The 25,602-nt window shown below is 43.2% G+C and overlaps 1 protein-coding gene across 1 annotated transcript in view; it reads left to right on the forward strand.

Annotated features, from left to right (window-relative positions):
• Positions 1-25,602, forward strand: part of LOC124594353 (rho guanine nucleotide exchange factor 12) — a 1,115,193-nt gene that overhangs the window by 828,698 nt on the left and 260,893 nt on the right. The window contains exon 21 of the mRNA XM_047132720.1: positions 11,240-11,292. Coding sequence (XP_046988676.1) covers positions 11,240-11,292 — 53 coding nt within the window. The remainder of the gene's footprint in view (positions 1-11,239; positions 11,293-25,602) is intronic.

Here is a 25,602-nt window from a genome sequence, read left to right on the forward strand (position 1 = left end):
CGAAGTTGGCGGCATCCCCTTCTGGTACTCGTTTTAGCTTAAAAGGGGACCGCACGAACTTCCCATCACCGATTTAATTCATATTGACATCATGTGAACTTCAACACAAGTGAACTGGAAAACGCAACTCTTACCCCTTTCGAGAAAATCGAGTGTGTAAATTTTACGTGAATTAATGTATTTTGTGTCGTCATGCTACTCGAGAAGTACCTTGCCGAGCATGTTAAGCGATTAGTTTCAGGAGCGCGAGGCCCATAGGTCGAATTTCCCTGCCTGCGCTTCTTTCGTTTCCTTTCACATAATTTTTTATGACGGTTCAAACTGTCTTTATTTAATGATACATAGATCACTTTCATAATCTTCATCCTGGAAAGGGAGAAAAAATTGGACACAACTATGAATCATATCGTATAGCCATTTTATTTTTGTTATGTACCTGAGTGGAAATTACGTTTAACGTATGGAACACCGTACGAATCAGGGTGATACTAACATAGAAACATGGGGAACAATGATTTCGATATACAGCACTTATAATGAACGCCGAATGTTTGCATATGCATGGTTTTTTTCAGTGTGTCTGTCGCAAATCAATTTTAGGTTACATTCGAAAGCAGCGGTCAGTCCTCACACAATTTCGCGGCGTACACCACTGTTGTGTCTAGACAAGACAGCGTAGGCACAATGAGAGGAAGCCGAAAGGCACGCGCTAAGCTAAAGCAGGAAGGCGTGAGGTCTGAAACAGGATACGTAATGAATGCTATAAAGAAAAGTACGTAGCTTCTGGAATACTTAACTTTAATCCATCCTTTTGGTACATCTGGAGATTGTGGCGATACAAGTGAGACACTTTAGATACATGCAATGTTACTAATGGCGCCTTGCTAGGTCGTAGCCATTGACTTAGCTGAAGGCTATTCTAACTATCTGCTCTGCAAATGAGCGAGGCTTCGTCAGTGTGCATCGCTAGCTACATCGTCCGTACAACTGGGGCGAGTCCTAGTCCGTATCTCGAGACCTGCCTTGTGGTGGCGCTCGGTCTGCGATCCCACAGTGGCGACACGCGGGTCCGACATGTACTAATGGACGCGGCCGATTTAAAACTACCACCTAGCAAGTGTGGTGTCTGGCGGTGACACCACAACCACATATGTTAGAATTACATGGAAATTAAAAAAAAAATGTAGCGGAAGAAAGATTCGATCCACAGACTTCCTGCGTATGATCCACAGACTTCCTGCGTATGATCCACAGACTTCCTGCGTATGATCCACAGACTTCCTGCGTATGATCCACAGACTTCCTGCGTATGATCCACAGACTTCCTGCGTATGATCCACAGACTTCCTGCGTATGATCCACAGACTTCCTGCGTATGATCCACAGACTTCCTGCGTATGATCCACAGCCCTTACTAGCGTGGCTGCGGAATCCTTGATTTCTAGCGGCCATACGAAGTACACAAGAACGCCTTAAATGTTCGAACTCGCTTTCATCGAAAACGGTTGAGAGTTGTCTTCCTGTTCGTGTATGTGTAAGTCCTAGTCGTTCTCCATACGGCCTATCAATATGAATCAAATCGGTGAGGGGAAGTTAGTTTGGTCCGCTTGTTAGCTGTTTTCCCAGTTCTGGTTACTTCGTAATAACAAGGAACACACACACACACACACACACATACACACATACACACACACACACACACACACACACACACACACACACACACACACACCCCTTTGTAATGAAGCATTTCACTTAGAAGTAATATTAAGACAACAAGATCAGCGACTTGTTGGTTCCGTAAATTTAGTCATCACTAATAAACATGAAGATATACATTAATGAAAATACCATCGTAAAGGAAGGGAGGGCAAAGGAATCTCTGAGAGACTCGCATAATAATACTAATAATAATAATAATATCTGTAGTGCTATATCGACTTTCAGGGTACAATTTTGTGAACACCGTTGGTTTTGTTTTAAATAGATGACCGTCCCGTTGCACGTGTAGCGTGTTGGGGTCTGCCTCCATCCGTTAATTGATGCCTCTGTGTGCACGGCGAAATGCGAGCAGCATTCCGCTTAATGAGAGCCGTTTAGAGGCGGCGACCACGCGCGGGAAACTGGAGCGGCAATTAAAATTAGTAACCGAAGCTGCCCGCGTCAACAGCGCCGCAGTCCCTGACGTCAGACCGCCGCAGGTGCTAGGCTCTTTCTGCCTGCTCCTGCGTTCCGCTGTCTCTCCCCTAGCGCGATGCTGCCTCCGGTTACATAAGCTGCTCCAGTCTCTAGTGACGGCGGCGGGGGATGGGGGCACGTGTCAATACCGCAGCCCTGATAGCTCGTCTTCGGTCTCTTCTTCTTGCGAAACTAGGGCAGAGCCACATTCACGCTCTGTCTATACAAACTGCAACCTATGTGCCCACGCCATGGAAGTTTATAGTAGTAAAAATATTTTTGTTTTAATCGTGAGGTGAAGACCATACTGCAGTCGTGACAACTGCATTTTTCGGCGGACATCTAATACGCGTTATGTCAGCATTTACATACCAAACCACACTCTTCGCGTAAAAATTCCACTGGCGTTTCAGTTCCCAAAATCGCCAAGACTTGGAGAATGATGGTTAACGGAATTTGGGGGGTTTAAAATGAGTGCGATTTCTGATTTACGCAATTACACCCAAACCAGAACTCTCATACTTCCTGTCGACCGCGCAGATTCTTGGCATGTTCAAGTTGGCGAAAACCATTTTCACATAACTTCATTCGTTCACAAAACACTGTGTGGAACTCGAAAGATACCTGAAGTCCATAGTATATGATAGATGGCTTGCTGACTTACGGCGTCGTAGCAAAGTAAATTGGCAGCGCTGAGCGTTTTAACGGTAAATCCAAAATTTAAAGAACATCGTTTTTAATACGATTGTATTTTTTAAAGAAAATATTTTTGGTTGTAGTAACTATTTTACTACCAATAGAAACAACCCCAGAAACTTGTCAACATCCGTATTACTGAATTACGACCGTTGTAGACATGGTTGTAGCGAAATACCGTGGCTGCTGTGCCAATTTTCGTAGGTGAGCAACATCGGAACAGTGAACTAAAGCTGTGACCGTAACAGTACAGGTTATAAACACAGTCTGTACAAACTGTAAGGAACGGAAGCCCCAAACGAAAATTCTTTTCGTTTTTGTTCCATCAATACGTCAAATCGTATTTTGTGCAGTAAAATTGTACAAAATTTTATAAGAAACTTCATATGTTGGGTTGTAGGCTTCTAATTGGAAAAATGGATTAAAGCACTGTTTTTGGAAATTAGTCATCACAAAGTTTTCCGCACAGCGCTCCCACCACAGGCTCAGCCTTGGGAGCCATAGACGTTAAATCCAGTCTCGAACCAGGGCACTTGTTACAGTAGGACTCATCTGCGGAATAAGTGAGCAAAACTTGTTGACTTCCTCATTAACTGTGCTTTCCTAAAATGGAAGTCTCTCTTTTTCTGACAGATCCTGTTTACTGTTAGTAAATACGCTCCGTTACGAGAATGGGTGGGGTATTTTTTTACAATAAGCGGAACCGCAACGTTTCACGTTTTGTAGCTTTGGTCGGTTTGTTCAGTTAAGCGGATTGCCACACTTCTGTCCATAAATAAAGGACTCCGAAGTTATGGTACAGTTACAAATGAGAGAAACGAACGTTGCCATTAGGTACTAATGGAAGCCTCTGTTCAACTGCATATACAGGGTGATTCAAAAAGAATACCACAACTTTAAAAATGTGTATTTAATGAAAGAAACATAATATAACCTTCTGTTATACGTCATTACAAAGAGTATTTAAAAAGGTTTTTTTTTCACTCAAAAACAAGTTCAGAGATGTGCAATATGGCCCCCTCCAGACACTCGAGCAATATCAACCCGATACTCCAACTCGTTCCACACTCTCTGTAGCATATCAGGCGTAACAGTTTGGATAGCTGCTGTTATTTCTCGTTTCAAATCATCAATGGTGGCTGGGAGAGGTGGCCGAAACACCATATCCTTAACATACCCCCATAAGAAAAAATCGCAGGGGGTGAGATCAGGGCTTCTTGGAGGCCAGTGATGAAGTGCTCTGTCACGGGCTGCCTATCCATCGCCTCGGGTAGTTGACGTTCAGGTAGTTACGGACAGATAAGTGGCAATGTGGTGGCGCTCCATCCTGCTGAAATATGAATTGTTGTGCTTCTTGTTCGAGCTGAGGGAACAGCCAATTCTCTAACATCTCCAGATACTGTAGTCCAGTTACAGTAGCACCTTCGAAGAAAAAGGGACCAAAAACTTTATTGGCTGAAATGGCACAGAAAACGTTCACCTTAGGCGAGTCACGTTCATACTGAGTTGTTTCCCGCGGATTCTCAGTGCCCCATATACAGACATTGTGACGGTTGACTTTCCCGTTAGTGTGGAAAGTTGCTTCATCACTAAACACAATCTTTGAAACGAAAGATTCATCTGTTTCCATTTGAGCAAGGATAAAATCACAGAAATCGATTCTTTTAATCTTATCAGCTGCAGACAGTGCTTGAACCAATTTCAGACGATAAGGTTTCATAACTAACCTTTTTCGTAGGACTCTCCATACAGTTGATTGTGGAATTTACAGCTCTCTGCTAGCTCTGCGAGTCGATTTTCCTGGGCTGCGAACAAATGCTTGCTGGATGCGTGCTACATTTTCATCACTCGTTCTCGGCCGTCCAGAACTTTTCCCTTTGCACAACACCCATCCTCCGTAAACTGTTTATACCAACGTTTAATACACCACCTATCAGGAGGTTTAACACCATACTTCGTTCGAAATGCACGCTGAACAACTGTCGTCGATTCACTTCTGCCGTACTCAATAACACAAAAAGCTTTCTGTTGAGCGGTCGCCATCTTAGCATCAACTGACGCTGACGCCTAGTCAACAGCGCCTCAAGCGAACAAATGTACAACTAAATGAAACTTTATAGCTCCCTTAATTCGCCGACAGATAGTGCTTAGCTCTGCCTTTTGTCGTTGCAGAGTTTTAAATTCCTAAAGTTGTGGTATTCTTTTTGAATCACCCTGTATATAACTATGCCTCCCATTTTAACGTGGCTAAATTTCCTGCGTGATTTTACCAGAAATGATCATAGCGCCACTTAACACTTTATAGACTGGTGTCGCAAGTGTCTACTCACAGGTGTGCACTGCACAGACTCGTCTGAATCCTGTCAAAGCAATGGTAGCGCATCCAGATACTGTTGTTCGGACTCAGTACTGTAATTGTCTTCCGTAGACCGTGGATGATGGCAAGATTGATGATGATGATGATGATGATGATGATGATGATGATGCGCTTTCTTCTCTTACGACGCACAGCTGCACTTACCGAGGAACAACCGACGTTGGAGACATGGAAACCCTAATGACTTACGCCAAGAACCCCTGCATAACGTGAAAACAAACGCGTTGTGTGCCGTTGTGGTGGCACGAATTACTGTCAGATATATTTACACCACTCCGTAACTTCAGATTGCGATGTGAACAGTATACTACATGCTCATTTCCCCACGCAACTAATTATACCTAGGGTTATTTCATGCAGGGCACGGTAGCTGCTACGTCTGACAATATTATGACGGTGTTTTCGACGTTAGAAAATGTGTTGGGGGATGAGCCTATCCAGCATGCACAGACTGCTGTAGCCAGTTACTGTACTGGCGTCGAGCAACAGAATCTGAGCTGATTAGTTCGCTCTACTAGCGATCTATACCTACATGCATACTCCGCAGCCATCATACGGTGTATGGCGGAGGGTACCTTCTAAAACTGAGTCATTCCCTTTGCCATTCCACTTTCAAACAGAGCAAGGAAAAAACTTACTGTCTGTGTTCCTCTGTACGAGTCCCGATTTCTTCTATCTTGTCTGAGCGGTCCTCACTCGAAATGGGTACGTTGGCGGCAGTAGAGTGGTTCTGCATTCCACTGAAAACGCTGGTACACTAAATTTTGTCAGTAATGTTTTGCAGAAAGAACGTCGTCTTCCATCCAGGGATTTTCATTTGAGTTCACAAAGCATCTCTCTAATCCTCGCGTGTTGATCGAATATACCGATAACAAATCTGGCAGTGGGCCTGTGAAGTCCTTCCATATCATCTTTCACTCCGACCTGGTGCGGATCCCAAACATTCTAACGCTACCGAAGAATGGATCGAATTAGTGTTGCATACACGGTCTTCTTTGCAGATGAACCATACTTAGCTAAAATTCTCCCAATAAATCAAAGTATGCTGCTCGCCTTCCCCATTACCTTTCTTAACGTGGTTGTTTCACGTCATATGCTTTGCAACGTTACGCCTAGATACTCGTCGACGTAACTGTGTCAAGCAGCATACCACTAGCGTACATTCGAACATTACCGGCTTGTTCTTCCTACTCACGTGCATTAACTTGAATTTTTGTACATTTAGAGTAAGCTACCACTTACATTCTATGTGGATTCTCTATGCAAGTCATACTGCATCATCCAACAGTCACTAGACAACGACACTTCGTCACACACTACAGCTTCATCAGAAAAACCGTTGACTGGGGTTCACCCTATCCGTCAGATCGTTGTTGTACGTAGAGAATAATAGCAGTCCTACCACCCTTCCTCTGGCTCTCTGGACAATACCCATGCCCTTGATGGTTTCTTTTCGCAGAGAGAGAGAGAGAGAGAGAGAGAGAGAGAGAGAGAGAGAGAGAGAGAGAATGAAAACGAAAACTAACTTCTTGCCAGGACCGCATCTATATCCTTCCTGCCACACTGGCAGTGCGACGTGCTGAAAGGTTGTGCGCGGCGTATCGGGGTACTAGTTCCTGCGCAACACCGAGCTTACCTCATACATGGAACACCCCCCCCCCCCCCCCCCCCCGATCCCCACAGCCACTGGCGTAAAGAAAAGTAGCTCAATTTATCTAAATTTTGCGTCACTAGCTCGATTAGCGATTTTTCCTGATACACGAGTAATATGCAGATCATTAGTTCAACACTTACGCATATTATACCATCGTTAATTTTATAATATGCCATAAATACCCTAAACCTCATTTTAGAGCGTTCTTTCGATAAGAAACGTAATTTTGTCGGTGATCAGTTCAGAAGGTTCGACACGTCTACTTCACTCCCTACCCTCACCCCACCACATCACCACCTCTATTCCTTATTTTATATAATGTTGGCAACAGTCATTTCAGCCACTCTGTTAGATTTAACGCTGTAACGTACTATGCAAAGCCAATTTTCTGCTGAGTGCTAATAAAGTAGATTTTCCGCTTAGGTGAGTGAGTGAACTCCCGTCTGGTTCTGACAACCAGAGGTGACATCGCTCTTCAGGTGCGTTTACACCTGTGCACCTTGTGGCTAGTCGCCGTGCACCTGTGGCTTGCCCACAGGGAAGCAGAGGCGCCCAGTGTGAACACAGCTGTAAATGCAATCCACACGCACGCTCATATTGAGGAAGAGGCATGCACATCTACGCGTACCACTACTTGCATGTAGGGCAAGCACAGTTGCATGGCGGTTAGCCGCAAGACGCACCTTAAGAGCAGAATTTCAGCTGAAATTAAATACGCCAGACGAGTCCTAAATGCGTTGTGCCGTTTCATTCGTGTATTAACTGTTATTTTTGATCTTCATGCTCATTTTTAAAGTTTGGTTCATATGCAACAGTATGACTGTAAGACCAGTTTACCATGTGAAATCACTTCACCAAAGCCAGTTATTGTTTCCGCTCGAAGAAGGTGGTAAACTATGTACAGTAAATTTTTCGTGGTTCCCTAATGGAAGAAAATGTAAAAATTTCAGTGTGTGATTTGTTGTAGATTCTTCATGTCGGTAGCGTCAAGGGTCCTGCTTCTCCCTACGCCTGCTCAATTCCGAGCGCTATCAAAACAGGCGATTATCTGTAGAATTACTTATTCCTGAGACGTTATACCCTTCCTTCGCTCACAGAACTATTCCTTCAGGATTTTCAGACGTACGCTATTGCACGTTCTGCTATAGGGCAGTGTACCGTGGTGAAGAGACAGACGAATACCACACGGCGCAACTCCAGTGCATTGCGCGTGGTGCTCAGTGCCAATGTATGTTTGACTGCATGTCGTACTTAAGGCAGACGAAAATGTACGAAGGTTACGGCCGGACAGTTTGAGGCTGACAACTTAACGCGCCGCTTGGTATGATGGAAGGCGGTTTAATCTGTCAGCGGACGCCGACGGCAGCAAGTAGCATGCGTGCTTACTGGCGGCTGGTGGCCGGGGTTTGTTGTGAGAGTGCGGGCGGCCATCCGTCAATAGTGACAGCCAGCCGCGGCCTCGCCGGCCCTCCTACAAATAATGGCACGTGTCCGCGCCGAGCGCCGGAACCTCTTTCCGCTGACCACCGATCTTTACAGGCTGATCATTAGCTTTCAGCTGTTCCCGTAAACAGACATGTTGACTGCCAGTCTCACAGTGTCACCTAACTGGTTCCTTCCCCTGCTGCAAGCTGATACTTGTCCCGTCCCTTATGTTAGGAAACATTCAGACTAGAGATGAACACGGAGAGGAATTTCACCTTATTGAAGACACCTTTATAGGTTTTCGGCCAGACATGTTTCAGCACTCCTTATACTGTTTTCAGTAGGTTAATTCGTGTATTTTCCTTCCGCCAAATTGTTGTTACATGTTATCGAACTTCCCCGAATGGGGGACTCTTAGCTCACAATGCCGTACGCTCATTTACATTTTTTCCTTCGTTTAAAGCAACTTTTTGTACAGAATATATACATTTGTAAAACGAGTGACTGTTCTCAAATATTTTGCATTGGTTTGCATGAAGTACAGTCTACGTGTATCACTGAGTAGAGGTAGTCTGTCGTTTATTTACGATACCTCTGAAGGTTGTAGTTTCGTAGTACATTTGGAAATAAAGTGGATGTATCCGTTTGTTTCCATACCTCACATGAAGCTATTAGCTGTCGTGTTATTTAGCGTGTTATAGATTTTGATGATGTGCTGTCTTTACTTAGTTTGTGACTAGATAGGAAGCCTATTTCTTTCGCTTTTGTCATTACAGATGCATTTTCTAGAATTTGTTCGCTAACCACAGAGTTCCCATCGCCATTGCGTGTTGTTGTTGGTGTGCAGTGTTCATTTGTTTCGTGGCAAGTGCGTCTGGGAGGATGTAAGTGCTGTTGACTTTTAAATGGTGTGCAGTATGGAGAGAAGAGATATTAATTTTAGAATCTGATCATATACAGTTTCTGAGTGGGTGTTATTTATATAGGTGTTCTATTGAGGCAACGAGGGTTTTATTGCACAGTGATGTTTTCACGTAGACTTTCTTTCCTTGAGCTATTAATTTTTAGATCTGATAGTTTTCTTCTGTTGCCAATTTTTTGTTATAAACTGTAACTAGTTTTCAGGATTTTGAGGTCGGTTTCTATGTTCGTTGGGTGGTCGTTCTGTGCTCCTAACTGATCCAAATGTACTACAAAACTAGAACCTTCAGCCATATCATAAATAAACAATATAGAATGCCTCAACTTAGTGACACATGCCTTAACTCTGGAAGCAGACCAATGCAAAATACTTGACAATAACCACAAATTTTACAAATGCGAATATAGCTTACCGAAAGTTTCTTTAAAGGTTAACATGTGAAAACAATTTTGTAGAACATGAATAAACTAAACCTACCGATCATAGCATAAAAAGTGCTGAAATATGTCTGGATGAAAACAAAAGTAGATAGGTGTCCTGCACAAGACTGAATTCCTCTCCAATTTTCTTAGCAAGCACAGAAATAAGAACTGCAACATTCACAAGATGATAGAGGTGAACATTCGTAGTTGATCGTGTCCAGAGTCGAATTAGTGCTAAAAGCTGACGTTACTTTGACGTACGTATGCTCTACCTGCAAGGACGCGAAGGTTTTTGCTTTCATTCGTAACACTTACCATACACCCTCTGCTAGGTACATAAATTTTTTTTACCAGACTGAGCACTGATAGTTGAATTTCGTGGTTTTAACAGGTATCCATACCTGTTCTTCGTCCACGATCTCCATCCCCCCTGTTCGTCCTCCGTTCCTGTTGGTCTATCCTCATACTTGTAGTTCAGAGTCTGAGGTACTGGAAATTCCAAATTTCGTTCCTGTTATCCCTGTAAAACTGACTTTTTCTGCTTCGTTATTTACTATCTGCTCAAACAAGAAGCCGACATAGATTATCGCCTGGAAATAATTCGTAATCCAAAGATTTGTGTGTCTCCACTAGTCTCGTGCCACGGTCGTCATTGGCTTGCTTATAATAAGTATACCGTGGGCACCACAGATTCGGTTGTTTGGACCAAACGTATCAGTGTCCCCTCCCATTGCGGGCGGATGACCGCCGTAAGTTCTACGACAGAGCATGATCCTCGCGAGCTCGAATCAGATGTCTCTGTTCGAACGCCGCTCTTCAGATGACATTGGATGACATGTGTGCAAAAATTAATACTTTGCTTCAACAGGGTCTCCTGTGCCGACATATGTTATATGATCACAAAAAATTCAGTTATTTGAAGTCTGTACTGAAATGGCAATGACCATCAATGTACACGGACATCGGACTATGTCATCTGTATTCTGAGTGAGTGTTTGAGTTTTTGCAAAGTGGTGGCAATGGGAGCCTAAAACTCTCTTTCTATCTCTTCGGTGTTATCTTAAATTCAGAACTAGTAAGTGCTATCGGCAGCTTAATGCAAATTAAAAACGAGGCCAGGCATTGATGCATGCGGCAGTCTACATTTACCCCTCCCCTTACCACCACCACCACCACCACCACCACCACCACCACCACCACCACCACCACCCCTTACTTTCCTCCCCCACCCACCACCCATGAGAAATATCAGTGATTGTCCCCTGGCATGGGGCACGAACTACTACAAACTGAACCGTCGAAGAGACACTCTTGTCGCAGACGGGAAATCGCTAATGACTCACAGTCAAACGTGTTCACGCCAGGTCTCCCTTTAACGTTCAGCGCCGTGCATAACACAATTGGAAAAATAAGTTATCCGTTGCCACCTCTCTCGCCCATGGAATTGTGTGATGTGTGATACCTATAATTACTATTTTCCTGTCCATGTCAGTGCTTTTAATGCCTTTCTAAATGAGCTGTCACTGCTTTTTAGGTAATAATTATTTTTAATTTTTATTTTACAGAGGCAACTGCGAGAGCGGCGGAAAACGAGTGATCCGAACCTCTCGAAGACCAAGTAAGTGACACAATTTGTATTTATCTCGGAAGATCCTTCATATCGATTTGTTTAATTATTACATCGAAGCAGTATATTAAGTGATGATCTCGACGGTGGACTCGTATTACATCATTAATCTGGAAAGTGAAATCCACATTAGTTCGGAATTTCGTTGTAAATCAGCCAAGTAAAGCTTACTCCAGCAGCTGCAACTGTTTTTGGGCTGTATTGTTGCCCGGTCCTGACGAGCTTAATCGTTGGAACTGAGTGCACGCAACAGAAGGACGCGCGCAGAAATCAGTAAAGCACCTCACATAATGTATAAACAATAAACGTTCGTCATGATTTTCCGTAATCATTAAATTTGTTCGTTTCTTACCCATTGGTGTTTAATATTTTTTATTTTAGAGAAGTAAAAAAATTTCGACTGACCGATCCCTGCCCCCTCTTTCCCCCGTCTCATTAACAGGGACACACACTCCCCTTATCATTCTTATACGTCACCTTGTGGTCTCATACGTAAACCTGGAAAGACAACACAACACAATGCTTACCTTAATGCTTCGTTCTTCGGGAGAGAGCCACGTTGAAAATGTGTGGCATTCTGCTTTAAAGTGTGTTCTGTACTTCCAACAAAGGGTTGATGCGAGCCTTGCCCTCGTTGAACTAAAGAAATTCTCCTTTCGCCTATGGCGAAGACAAAAATTACGTTTTTGTGCAGCGAGTAGAGTTCTTTCCCCTTGAAGGATTTAAAAAACGTGCAACAGGTTGTCATTTTTTTCTGTCTTGAAGGAAATTACACAAACGAAAGTTTTCTTGCATTTCAGAACTGCCTTCGAATACATGGTGTAGTATAGTAGAGAAACTGATGTGTGGCGGGGCGCCACTATCTAAATTGCTCCGGTTCGGAAATATCGTAGATTCAGGGCTGATGCACAGAGCAATCAGAGTTGTAGTGGGGAGCTGGGTAGTCTCCACGTGACCTGTGTTTACGTTTAGTGACTTTGCTGTTTCCTCTTCGTTTATTGCTCTCACATTAAATGAAAACAAAACGGATTTCTGTGGCCGGGAGCCACCAAATGAATTAAAATACGTTCGCATAATTGCGGAAGGCTAAAATGTGTTGTTAGTTTCGGTTTTATTTCCACCTTTCTGACAGTCAAGCATTAATCACCTTTCAGAACAATGAAGCTGTTTTTTGTCGGTTTGCTAAAGAGATTTGGCTTTTATTAATATTTTGCGCTGAGGCGGTCAATTTATTTGAAACGAATTGTTTAATTTCACACTGTTGGCTGGTTTCAACTGTTCGCTGAATTTCAAGTGCACGTTTTCCATCTTCTAGCTCGTATGGCATTATGCCATAATAAAGAACCAAACATGAGATAATACAGTACTGGTACTCAAGAAAATTTACATCCGAATCTGGACGTACGATTGTGCACTATAAGCCGAATTATGCATTTTAGTATAGTTCACGAAATTCCGATGCTCCTGAAGTATTCTTTGATGTCTTGTTTCTTTTATGGCATAATGCAAGATCTTTTAATATTTTACACGTACGAACATGCGGGCTTCCTGCGTCATCGTAGCTGCGCAGGCGCATTGACGCTTGTTATCTGGCGCTCTCTGGCAACTGCTGAAACGAACCAATTTCTAACAGGTCACGGGAAAACATTGCGAATCGTTGTTTGAAAAGTGTTACTTTCAAAGTAAATTTCTTTTACGCAAAATGAACTATGTGCCAGAATGTACGATGAATTTCTTAAATCAGAGAGCGTTTGACTCTCATTTAAAAATAAAGTCTTTGAGGACGACCATCTAGAAGAATTTTGAGCCCAGAAGATCAGACATTCACACCGTTATTAAAAATTTTACTGGCACATTTGTGTGATGAATCTTAAAGCGTAACACGCGCATAATGATCAACATTCTATGTGGAAGCTTGGCTTCTCTTGCAGCTCATTAAGCTTAGAGACCAATATTATTTGTGAAAGCTTTGTTTTTCTTCTAGCAAAACTACGTATATTAATTTAAACCATTAACTTTTCTTTTTGTGTGTTCGCTGTACTTAAGAGTGATCTTGCTATTGGTTGACTACGCTACGTGTCCTGTGCTGTCATCAGCTGCCGACATCACGTGACATGAGCTATGACTGGCTTACAAAAGCGCGTCGCAATCTTGATTTCATTGCTTCGGAAAGTAACATTGAGTATTAGGTGGAATTCGATTTTATACCTCCGTAAAACGAAGAAATGCAGCATACTTGCCGGCCCTGCGTGGCCGAGCGGTTCTAGGCGCTACAGTCTGGAACCGCGGGACCGCTACGGTCGCAGGTTCGAATCCTGCCTCGGGCATGGATGTGTGTGATATCCTTAGGTTAGTTAGGTTTAAGTAGTTCTAAGTTCTAGGGGACTGATGACCTTAGAAGTTAAGTCCCATAGTGCTCAGAGCCATTTGAACCATTTTTTGCAGCATACTTGTTGCTGCACATCAAAGATCTTTCCAAAATGTGTGCCCCCCCCCCCCCTTCTCCCCCGGGTTTTGTTTTCTCAAGTGCCGGCAGATTCTACGTCTGTCTAGAAAACCATAAACATTCTAAGGATTGATAAGTTTTACAGTGCCGAGGAAAGGTATACTGTCATTTAACACGGAGAAAGTGTATTTTCATACGGAAAAAATGTTGGAATTTTTTTTTCCTTGTCCAGGTATACACCCTGATGATCCGCTGCAACTGATAGCAGTTATCCCCCTTCAATTTACATATAGTGTTTCACAGCTGCAGGATCGGCGTGGTGTCTCCTCTTTCCAAAGAACACACACCATGCATTCAGATAGCGTATTTAGTTCTGTCTTTTAGAAAATTCCGAATCCAGTCATAAATCTGATCAGATACTGGGTAAGTTCGTATTTTCTTCACTAAAAGGCAGTACGAAATTCGTTAGAATGTCTTCCGAGAGTCATGAGATGCGGTGTCAACCTGGACGCCTTCGTCTTCGTCGCTCCGGAGCTCGAGTAGGAAAGAGGGAGTAGTGTTTCGCAGGGATCTCTGTTTACTTTCTCTCTTACGATGCTGCTAGGCTGACGCTCCTGGGCGAAAGGATATACCGGTAAGTCGGACTTACATCCAGCCTCAAGGGCGTCACCGGGGAGACACGACTGACACGGGTGACAGGTTGTTACCCTGGCAGTAGCAGCACAGCAGGGCACAGCACGTGTGGCGTGGGCGGACAGCGACCACCCCCTGTCGGGGAGCAGCGCTGCCCATTTGCTTCGGCCATATCGATCGCGGGCGGCGTTGTCGGCACTCCGCTACCTGCCCGGCGCCGGGTATGACAACCCGCTCACTCGTTAACTCGCCCCGGCAGTTTCTGCCCCAGCCCTAAACGTCGTCCCTGCCGGCTTTTGTGTCCAACGCCCTTTCTGATGCCTCTCTTCGTTTCGTGCACCTGTATCTGGGAATAGTTAACCTTTAAAGCCGTATTCTGTCAACTTGTTCCAACGCGACGTCTTGTGGGTTCATTCATCGTGCTGAGAGGTGGCGGCACTGTCAACGTTGGGCACCGTCCTGAGAAAGCAATAAGCTCACCGGACAAAATGTTAGTCGCTCCATTAAAGGAAACGCCGGTCGCTTTGAAGCGGTGTAGAACTATTACTAGGCATTGATGTGACCCTCCGCCCTTCACGTAAGTCACGGCAGTGAAATGATTCGTCCGCACTTGATTGTATCGCGCAATAAGATGGTTGGCGAGGAGATGCGACAGAACGACAGAAAGAAGCTATCAGTTTTGGACATGACCTTGCCCACAACGTGAGTGAAGGTGCCCAATTTGTTGAGACATCTACGCGGATTGACCAACGTGTCTGCTACGGATTTCGGCGTAATAACAGTGGTCGTAAAAAGATCTTAACCATCATATCTTTTCAATGACAATCGGTTGTAAGTCATACAGGTATTTGTTGTCAGTGTATGGATGTCTGCCTCAACAGATTTCTGCGCAAACATTGCGAAGAGACTATATGCAATGGATGTTTTGAGTCGGGCTCTCGCAAAACACCTTTACCCATAATGGCACATGAAGCTGCACGTCCTCAGTGGCCAAAACAACACAAACTAGACGGTGGTCTAACTGGAGACGTAGCTATTTTTCCTCTCTTCAAATGATTCAATGCGTAGAATCCACCGACCGGGCCAATGAGATGTTTAAGCCGCAGAGTGCGGAACATGTAGTTCAGACCAAAGGTCGTTCTGGGGGGGGGGGGGGGGGGGTGTATTATTATTTTTTTTTTTCTTGCATCACGACATGGGTCCACACGTTCAGTTTACCATGAACCTGAACCGGGATGATTACTTCAATGCTCCGGATGACCAAGTGACGCACTCTCTTGTATATCTTCATAACGTGTTTGCTGTGGAAACCATAATTCTTCGTCTTTAGAGAGCTGCAGATATACGATCCTCTTTTTTACAAAAACCTAAGGACCCTACTATTCCTCGACTGTCACGCTGAATCTGGTATTAGTAGCACCGAAGATGTCTATTTGGGGCATTGGGTGAAACGCAACAAAAATCGTCACTGTATTTTGGTAGCTGTATGTGTGTTAGAGTGGCTTCAGGCGGATATAACATACATGAAAAAGTTTGCACACTCATTCTCGCCGAAATGAGATCATTATCAGAGCTAGAGGATGTGTTAAACGCTATTATTGTGATGCCTCCTGGCGGTGACTGATAGTTGTTGTCCGCAGTTTTTATATCTGAGAGAACTGACAGTGCGAGACATCACACACACCTATGAGTTTCCAAGTGTAGCATTTTATGCAGTGCTGTGTGAAGTAATTTCTTTGCAGCGACTGCTGTTGTCGTTATCGAGGCTCTTCTTGTTTTGTCGGATAGTGACACTAAATCTCAATTTTATTTCTGCTGGGAGCTTAATCCAGTTCCTGTTCATCGTTTTGAGGGTATGATATCTGTTGTTGCATGAAGCCTCGGGCAGATCACATTGCTCGGATAATTTACTGGCAATAACTTCCTTTGATTAGTTTCCTAAATGCAATCTTTCGGAAGAGAAACTTTATCTCATACCGACCGACATTCGTGTATCAGTTGGTATGACTGTCCTTTAATTCCTTACGTTGGTTTTTCTCTTGATTTGTGATGACAGTTGTCTTACATATTGCGACCAATACGGAAGACAAAACGTTATCGGTTCTTAAGTTATTAAATCCCTTGCAAATTGTAACTGTTGTTAAGGCCTTTTTCTAGGAGTACGAAATGGTTTTATCTTCACAACTTGTCATCCACTGTAGCTGAGTGGACAGTGCACCGGCTTGTCATGCCGGCAGGCCCGGATTCGAATCCGGCTGGGTTGGAGATTTTCTCCGCTCAGGGACTGGGTGTTCGTGTAGTCTTCATCATCTTCATTTCGCAACCATCGACACGCAAGTCGCCGAGGTGGCATCACCTCATAAGAATTGCACCAGGCGATCAGGTGTACCCGCCGGGAGGCCCTCTTCCACACATTTTATTTCATCTTCACAACTGCCAGAAGTACGTTACACAATATTAAAAATCGCTACTGCCAGCGTATTTCAAACATTTTCGATTTCGTGGAGCGAAAAAAGGAGCGTATTGGGGTTGCTTCCCAAAGGTGCAATGACGGTTGTGGTACATAATTGAAGGGATGTATGATGTTGAGGGATATATAATGTTGAAACTGCTGTTGGAACTGCTCGAAGTGAGTCGGCACATAATCGAAACGCGAACACCATTTCAGCATTGAATGTAGATATGAGGAGATCTCTACACTTAAAATGGGTCGTTCTGTCTAGTATGTGCCCTCTAGAGTGAAAATCTCCAAAGGACAACCTGTAACAAGTGCAAAAGTGTGAAGTACTGTGCTAAAGTGACATTCCTTGAATCGTTCGTAGTTGCAGTGGTACTTCGCCTAGAAGACTTTTAGGTTCACGTATGGAGTATCGTTTAACTATATATCACTTCTGAAATGAGTGTTCAAACAATTCCATGTCCAGGTAATGAGATTATAGATGGACACTAGCTCAAAGAGGATACTAGGCCAACGCACTGTTAAAATTGGACATAGATTTCCCGAACATCTGAGGTCTTTAAACTGGGATGGCAAGGTAGAGTCCTGACTTCTTAGTGGCATATAATATTAAATGGTGATAGAGGGTGAATGAAACAGTTGACATAAAAATCCCACAGACAAATCTTGATCGCCCAACGGGCATGATTTATCGCTATTCGTGCTCTCAGATATGTAGGCAATGAGACGTCCTTTGGTATGCACACTGTCTACATTTTTTATGAGAGATAAAAAATCCTATCGACGTGTGATTTACCTCACAGAATTACCCTTCAGCTGTTGCGGGAAACGGCTTTAGACAAAGAACAGCTCCAGGAAATAACGGTTCCACAGCTACACTATAATGCCATTTTCAGATGACAGCTCACTTTTAAGTGCGTCAGTGTATTGTTCATTTCCAGCGGACACTGCCTTCCCGTCAACCATCTCTGTACAGGGCGAATCAGCTGCCACTTCCTACGAGTGTTATACAACTCTCAGAGCCTTCAAATGCCACGAGCGATGTGCTCATATTCTCTCTCTCGCTATGCGCAAAGTATTAGTCCTACATAAAAAATGAACAGGAATTTCTTGTAATAAATTTGGCGTAGTTAAATACTGCACTAGTATACATTTGCGCAAGAGGCCGTAGTTTTCGAATAATTCAATAAAAACGTGCGAAAATGCCCTTAAAAAAAAGGTTTTTCTTGAATAACTTGGACACAGCGGCCTCTAGCGAAAACGTATCCCAGTACAAAATTTAACAACATTAAATTTCTTACTAAAGGTCCTGTTCATTTTTTCTGTAGGACTAATAGTTTATACATAGCGAAGGGGAGAATATGAAAATAGCACGCGCTGTTTTTTGAAAGCATTGCAGGTTGCAGAAAACCCATAGGTAGGGGAACTCAATAATACTATATATTCCATGCATATAGTAAAACGGGAGTCTTAGTCATTTATACGAAAGAATGTAGCACTTCATCTAAAAACTGCTATTGAGTTATATGAAGAGCTATGTTATTTTACAAAAATGACCACGACTCTTGTCTTATAATGCACATGGCCGGCCGGTGTGGCCGAGCGGTTCTAGCGCTACAGTCTGGAACAGCGCGACCGCTACGGTCGCAGGTTCGAATCCTGCCTTGGGCATGGATGTGTGTGATGTCCTTAGGTTAGTTAGGTTTAAGTAGTTCCAAGTTCTAGGGGACTGATCACCTCAGAAGTTAAGTCCCGACCTCAGAAGTTAAGTCCCATAGTGCTCAGAGCCATTTGAACCATTTTGTAAACAACTGTTGTAGTATTTCATTCTTACATCAGTGCTAGGGTGGTACGACTGTTACGAATAGTCCTGAGGATCAGATACGTTCCGGAGATGCGTCACTGGATCTGTAGATTTAGAGAGAACTTTTGCGCATTTTGGCTGGAATAGAGTGTTTGAAATTCTGAATTTATCAGAGTCGAAAAGCAAACAGTGAAAGGATATGTTCCAGTTGTACAAAAACCAGACGACAGTTGTCAGTATAAGGGCGTGAAGGGGAAACAGTAGTTGGGAAGGGAGCGAGACAGCGTTATAGCTTATCCTTCATTTTATTCGATCTCTAAATAGAGCAAGCGGTAAAGCAAATCAGTTTTGAAATGGAATTAAAGTTCAGGAAGACGAAATGGAAAACTTTGTTTGCCAGTGACGTAATTCAGTCGGAGACTGGAAAGGAATGGATGGTGTCTTGAAAACTGCTTATGAAATGAATATCATCAACAATAGAACATAGTAACGGAACGTAATCGGATTAAGTTCGGTAATGTAGAGGGAATTGTGTTAGGCTGTGACGCTAAAAGCAGAAGAATTTTTCCGTTTGGACACCAGGTTGACGGCGGCAGTAGTAGAGAGGATATAAAATGGGGATTGATGATAGCAAGAAAAGCTTTTCTGACAATAAGCAATTTTGTTAACATTGCGTTTGAAGTTGGCTGTTCAGAAGTCTCTTCTGAAGGTCTTCGTAGCGTTGTATGGTAGTGAAACGTGGGCGATAGAAAGTACAGATCAGAAAAGAAAAATTCGTCAGTAGAACGCCGAAGATTAGATGGGGAGATCGGATAAATAATGACGTACTGAATCAAATTGAGGGAGAAAAATTTGTGCCACAATACGAAGAAAACAAGGAATCTGTTGGTACGGTACGCTTTCAGGGATCAAGGTTAAATGAATTTGTTCATGATGAGAAGCGTGGGGATGAAATTAGAGGAAGATCTAGGTTTGACTACAGTTAGTAGATTCGTCTGTATGCTACTCTTGCAGAGACGAAGGAAATTGCACGCTATCGATAGTTGTGAAGTGTCACATCAAAATAGTTATTAAGATTTTCACTCTTAGTTTGATAAATGTTGATTAGATAAATTTTCTGGTTTACCTTACCGCGTAGAAGGCTACATTCCTCTCCGTATTCGCCCTCTCCCGAGTCTTCAGTCTTCAACAATACATTACACTTTGCCTATCATCGCTTTCACACGAAGCTATTTACATAGGTATGTGTTTTCTTTTAAAATTGTAGAAAGTCATGAAGGTGACGTGTTAACAGTGGTGATAGATTACCGGAAAGCCGGTAAAACTTTGATAAGGCCCAACCATTTTTCCAACTCACCAGTTACCTTCGCAGGGTGATAAACGTTTCACAGTACTAGTGACGTTGTTGGCTTTCTGTGCTTTTATAAATGACCAGAGGCGGTGACTGAATAACACGTGACTTGCGCGTGCGTTATAGAAGCAGATTGGAGAAACATACATCTCTTTACTCTGAGGGGGAAGATATGTCTTCGTTCTGGCCGCCTTTTATTTCGAGCGCAACTAATTTAGTGAATGTAGAAGGGAGGACGTCGAGAGAACTGCGGGGCTGTCGGCGAGTGACGCTGCAATGGGATGCCACGCTCCTAACTGCAGCACACTTGGGAGCTGGCGCGTGCCGCCAACTGTAAACGCCGTGCGGCCCGCTAGGAGGCGGATCAGGCTGTCTAGGGGCGGGCAGTGCACGCCCGTCTCGACGAAAACAAACCGCACAGGATAGCACTAAAATAACTCTCAAAAATGTTTCACGTATACGACAAGCGCAAACACACACACAATCAAGCAAACTAAAGTTGCATTTACTTGAGTATTCGGCCATAGTGCTTTGTGGCTATGAGAAATCATGATACGAAATTCTTTCTCTTTCGATGGAATACAATGTTCCCGGTTTCCTATCCGCGGAAAATGGCTAAAATGCCACAAGATATCGACAAAGTACTCTCCGGCCATTGTCAACGTAATGACAGTCGCAGTACAAACATAACCGTGACAGGATATTTATTTATAGCTGTCACATTTCAGAACAGATGAACCGTATAATTTACAAAAAAGCATTCTGTCAGTTGGCCGGCCGAAGTGGCCGTGCGGTTAAAGGCGCTGCAGTCTGGAACCGCAAGACCGCTACGGTCGCAGGTTCGAATCCTGCCTCGGGCATGGATGTTTGTGATGTCCTTAGGTTAGTTAGGTTTAACTAGTTCTAAGTTCTAGGGGACTAATGACCTCAGCAGTTGAGTCCCATAGCGCTCAGAGCCTTTTGAACCATTCTGTCAGTTACTAATGAATCTGGATGTGCTGTATGTTACCTCGTAACTTTTGGGAACAGTCCTTCCAGGCTGGCCTGTATCAAATTCTCTCCGATGTCAATATACGTTGCGTACGCCAAAGAATTTCATTCAGTAAATAGTTAAAGAATATATAACTTCATACGAAACGCTTCCGTTCCGATTCCACTATAGCAAGTAAGGGTACGGCTGTATGCGTTCATGCCACAGCACACTTCGACGTATTCTACACTACCACTTCCCTGCCTTTTAACTAGAGACAGTCTTCAGCGTAAATCGCGGCTACTGATTCCCAGTTTTGCTTCAGCTGAAAACTGCCCTACTTACGCTAAAAGTAATCGTGTACCAATTTAATCAAAGCGCAAAGACATCTTAAAACTGTAATATTTTAGAATTTAGTGGGTATTTGTAGCGAGAATTGTATCCGTACCCAGATACGACAGCAACGGAGTAACTTGGAGCTAAACAGAAATAGATTTGTTGATACGTTGTGGCTATGGTTATTGTTTCACAGGTTCCAAAGATAAGGAGATGAGCCGCCAAAAAACAAGCAAGATAATAGCTACTAGTAGTATTTATAAATATTGTGGTCGGAGTACGAAGCAGAACATTAAGGACGGTGTTCACATAAGTTTGCATATATTTCAACGCAGTCGCGGAAGACGACATATTTATTGCTATCAGTAAAGTGGCCAAAAATTGATTCAGCATTGAATGACTATTGTGTGCGCTCGTATCTTGTCTGGAAGCTCCCAGTACGCAAATTTTTCCGGTGCATTGCATGTCCTGCAGAATCGGACTTAAAATTTGCAATGCTCGGTATTATCTCGGTGGAAGATATTTGGCTTGGCCTACTGAGGACCGCATGAAATAACTTGTCTTCTTTCTTTTCTATTTTCTTTCTGTCCCTCTGTCCTCTGCTTTTATTTGTCCCTACGGTTTTCTCCCAGAAGCTTCATAAAACATATAATTTTGCTCTGAAATTTTCTCTTTTTCCTATTTCTTCCTCCATATTTCAGTTTTCCTCGGATCTGCTTTAATTATTTTGACCCACGTTGCTGATATTTTACGGATTACCAAAAAATTTTTTGATCATTTTTCATCTAGCCTTCTTAGATGTCCATAAACCACATTCCTCTCTTCGCCATTGCATCTACTATTTGTTCTATTCTTTCTTTAACATTTTAATTACTTCTTAATTCCCATTGTCATATTTCTGATTGTAATCCTTCTGTTTCACCTATATGGCTTATTTAAGACATTTTGAAGCATAAAGACGTCCTGGTGTATTGAAAGTGTAGTAGTGTCAGAGGTGTGCATTTATGGATAGAGATTTCTTATTATACAAGATTTTTGTTTACTGAAAAGATACTTTCATTTTCCAGCGCTCGCTAAGTTAGCTGCTTAGTTCGGATCATTTGACGGTATTATTTCACCCAGGCATTTAAATGTTGTAGCCTTTTTATTCTTCTTTAATCAGTTCTAATCCATTTCGATGCCTCCTTCGCTTCTGTCATATACTCAGGATTTTTTCCCCGCTGTGTGTGAACAAAAGTATCCGGACACCCCCAAAAACATACATTTTTCAATTTAGGTGCATTGTGCTGCCACCCACTGCCAGGTAATCCGTATCAGCGACCTCAGTAGTCATTAGACATCGTGAGAGAGCAGAATGGGGCGCTCCGCGGAACTCACGGACTTCCAACGAGGTTAGATGATTGGGTGTTACTTTTGTCATACGTCTGTACGAGAGATTTCCACACTCCTAAACATCCATAGCTCCATTATTTCCGATGTGATAGTGAAGTGGAAAAGTGAAGGGACACGTACAGCACAAAAGCGTACAGGGCGACCTCGTCTGTTGACTGGCAGAGACCGCAGACAGTTGAAGACGGTCGTAATGTGTAATAGGCAGACATCTATCCAGACCATCACACAGAAATTCCAAACTGCATCAGGATCCACTGCAAGTACTGTGACAGTTAGTCGGGAGTTGATAAAACTTTGATTTCATGGTCGAGCGGCTGCTCATAAGCCACACATCGCGCCGGTAAATGCCAAACGACGCCTCGCTTGGTGTAAGGAGCGTAAACATTGGACGATTGAACAGTGGCAAACTGTTGTGTGGAGTGACTAATTTCGGTACACAATGTGGCTATGCGATGGCAGGATGTGGGTATGGCGAATGCCCGGTGAACGTCATCTGCCAGCGTGTGTAGTGCCAACAGTAAAATTCTGAGGCGATGGTGGTATGGTGTGGTCGTGTTTTTCATGGAGGGGGCTTGCACCACTTGTTGTTTTGCGTGGTACTATCGCAGCACGGGCCTACATTGATGTTTTAAGCCCCTACTTGCTTCCCACTGTGAAGTGCAATTGGGGGATGGCGATTGCATCTTTCAACACCATTGAGCACCTGTTCATAATGCACGGTCTTTAGCGGAGTGGTTAGACGACAATAACATCCCTGTAATGGGCTGGCCTGCACAGAGTCCTTACCGAAATCCTATATGGCGCCTTTGGGATGTTTGGGAACTCAGACTTCGTGCACGACCTCACCGACCGACTTCGATACCTGTCCTCAGTGCAGCACTTCGTGAAGAATGCGCTGTCATTCCACAAGAAACCTTCCAGCACCTGATCGAACGTATGCCTGCGAGAGTGGAAGCTGTCATCAAGGCTAAGAGTGGGCCAACGCCATACTGAATTTCTGCATTACCGTTGAAGGGCGCCACGAACTTGTAAGTCATTTTCAGCCAGGTGTCCGGATACTTTTGATCACATAGTGTATACATAGACCTGCTTTTGAAGTTCTCGCTTTTAGACTTACCTGTATTGTTACATCCTCTATAGATCCTTGTAAAACGGCAAGATCGCTTGAAAAAGCCAGTCAATTAATTCTCATACATGCCCCTTCCTTCCAATTATGAATTTTTAAAATCTTTCTTCCTTGTTTTTCCTCTGTTCCTTGCTTACTTTCCTGTCACGAAAATGAACAGCCGTGGGAACTGTCCATTTTCTTATTATTTTAGGGCACTAAACAACCGAGTCATGAATGCCCTTACATAAAATATTAGAGAGTGATTGAATTTGATTAAAACAACAATAACCTCTACAACCTAAAAGGAAAAAAATACATCAGCACAACTAGCAGGATTTAAATTACAGTGCTGACTTAAACAATCATAAAAATATGAAAAGAAACAGATCAGAACAACGCGTAATAGTTACCGATAAAATACATTATAAAATTAGACAAAAACATTTCGAAAACGACCAGTTTGCTGTGCCTGGGCGGGAACTAACTAATTTTTTTAACCCAACCACACTCTAACACACTTAATCTCTCGGTATATTTGGAAGGAAGCTAGACAACTCACACTTACATGTATCCCGTACCACATATCTCTCTCAACAACTTACAGAGCAGGTTGTCGGACACGCAGGCGGAGTGAGTGAATGACGACGTGAAGACTAGCTCATATGTTTAACCAGTGAAGCAGCCAAGAACTGCGAGGGCACAAACGACCTGTTAACAGCCACGCTTCTAATTTCAAATTGAAGGAAGGAAGGAAGGAAGGAAGGAAGGAAGGAAGGAAGGCAGGCAGGTAGGTGGGTTGGCTAGGGTTCAAATTTTAGGCTGAATTTTACGCCGATGCAACTCAGGGTGTTAGCATCAAGCGCCGTGTTGCCCTTTGTTTAACAGGTAGTGCGCTTGTTAGAACTGTAGTAGTAGTAGTAGTAGTAGTAGTAGTAGTAGTTTCAACTTACACTTATGGCCCTGCTTACCCTGGAACCTTACCAGACACCCACTGATGTCTATGTGATTAGGTTGAATATCTCGGGAAATAAGTATTCTGTAAATTTAAATCTGGAGCCAAAGTAAGAAGGGTATTAAATATTTGTTTTATTTTGTTCTATACATGATTCAGGAAACAAATTACGTTCGTCTTTCATCAGATAACGTGGAAAATGAATCTTAGATTAATTTAGCGCTTTCTTAGAAAGTCAAATTTTTTCTGACTGTGAAATTAATAGTTAAAAAAATTGCAAAGGGGCCACTAGGAATTTCTGTAACTTTTTATATTCATGGTATGTGAAGATCAGAACACAAATACATCTCTCCCAAACCCCAAATGTTTGCGTGGTAATTATGGTGTACGCGTATGTGGAGATAGTTTGCGCAGCAATTGCCGACATAGTACGAGGCGTGTTTTTTAAGTAAGGTACGTTTGAACATAAGTACACAATGAAAGGTTATTTCAAAAAATGTATCGTAATTGTTGTTGTTGTTAGTTTGTTACTACTGTCTTCGTCTGCGACTCTGTGCTAGCAGTCATATCTTCAGTCGTCATGAACTACGAACATGTAAAGAAACAAGTACACCCTTTTCCACTGACGGTTCGCACAAACCGGTAACAACCTAGTCATCCGGTGATGTACTGACCATGACTGTGGTACTGCGGCCGTTAATCACAATCGCTGGACCTGAGTCTGTATAATTTGTTTATGAGGTTCGCCGGAGGTTGAGAATTCGTCGCACCACAGATGACGAATTGCCCGCTCGCGTAATGGATACCGTTGCCCAAATAAAGGAACAGCCAGCCGTATGACGTCACGACTG

The sequence above is a fragment of the Schistocerca americana genome, chromosome 2, assembly GCF_021461395.2.
Source record: "Schistocerca americana isolate TAMUIC-IGC-003095 chromosome 2, iqSchAmer2.1, whole genome shotgun sequence".
In the NCBI taxonomy this organism is placed as follows: Eukaryota; Metazoa; Arthropoda; class Insecta; order Orthoptera; family Acrididae; genus Schistocerca; species Schistocerca americana.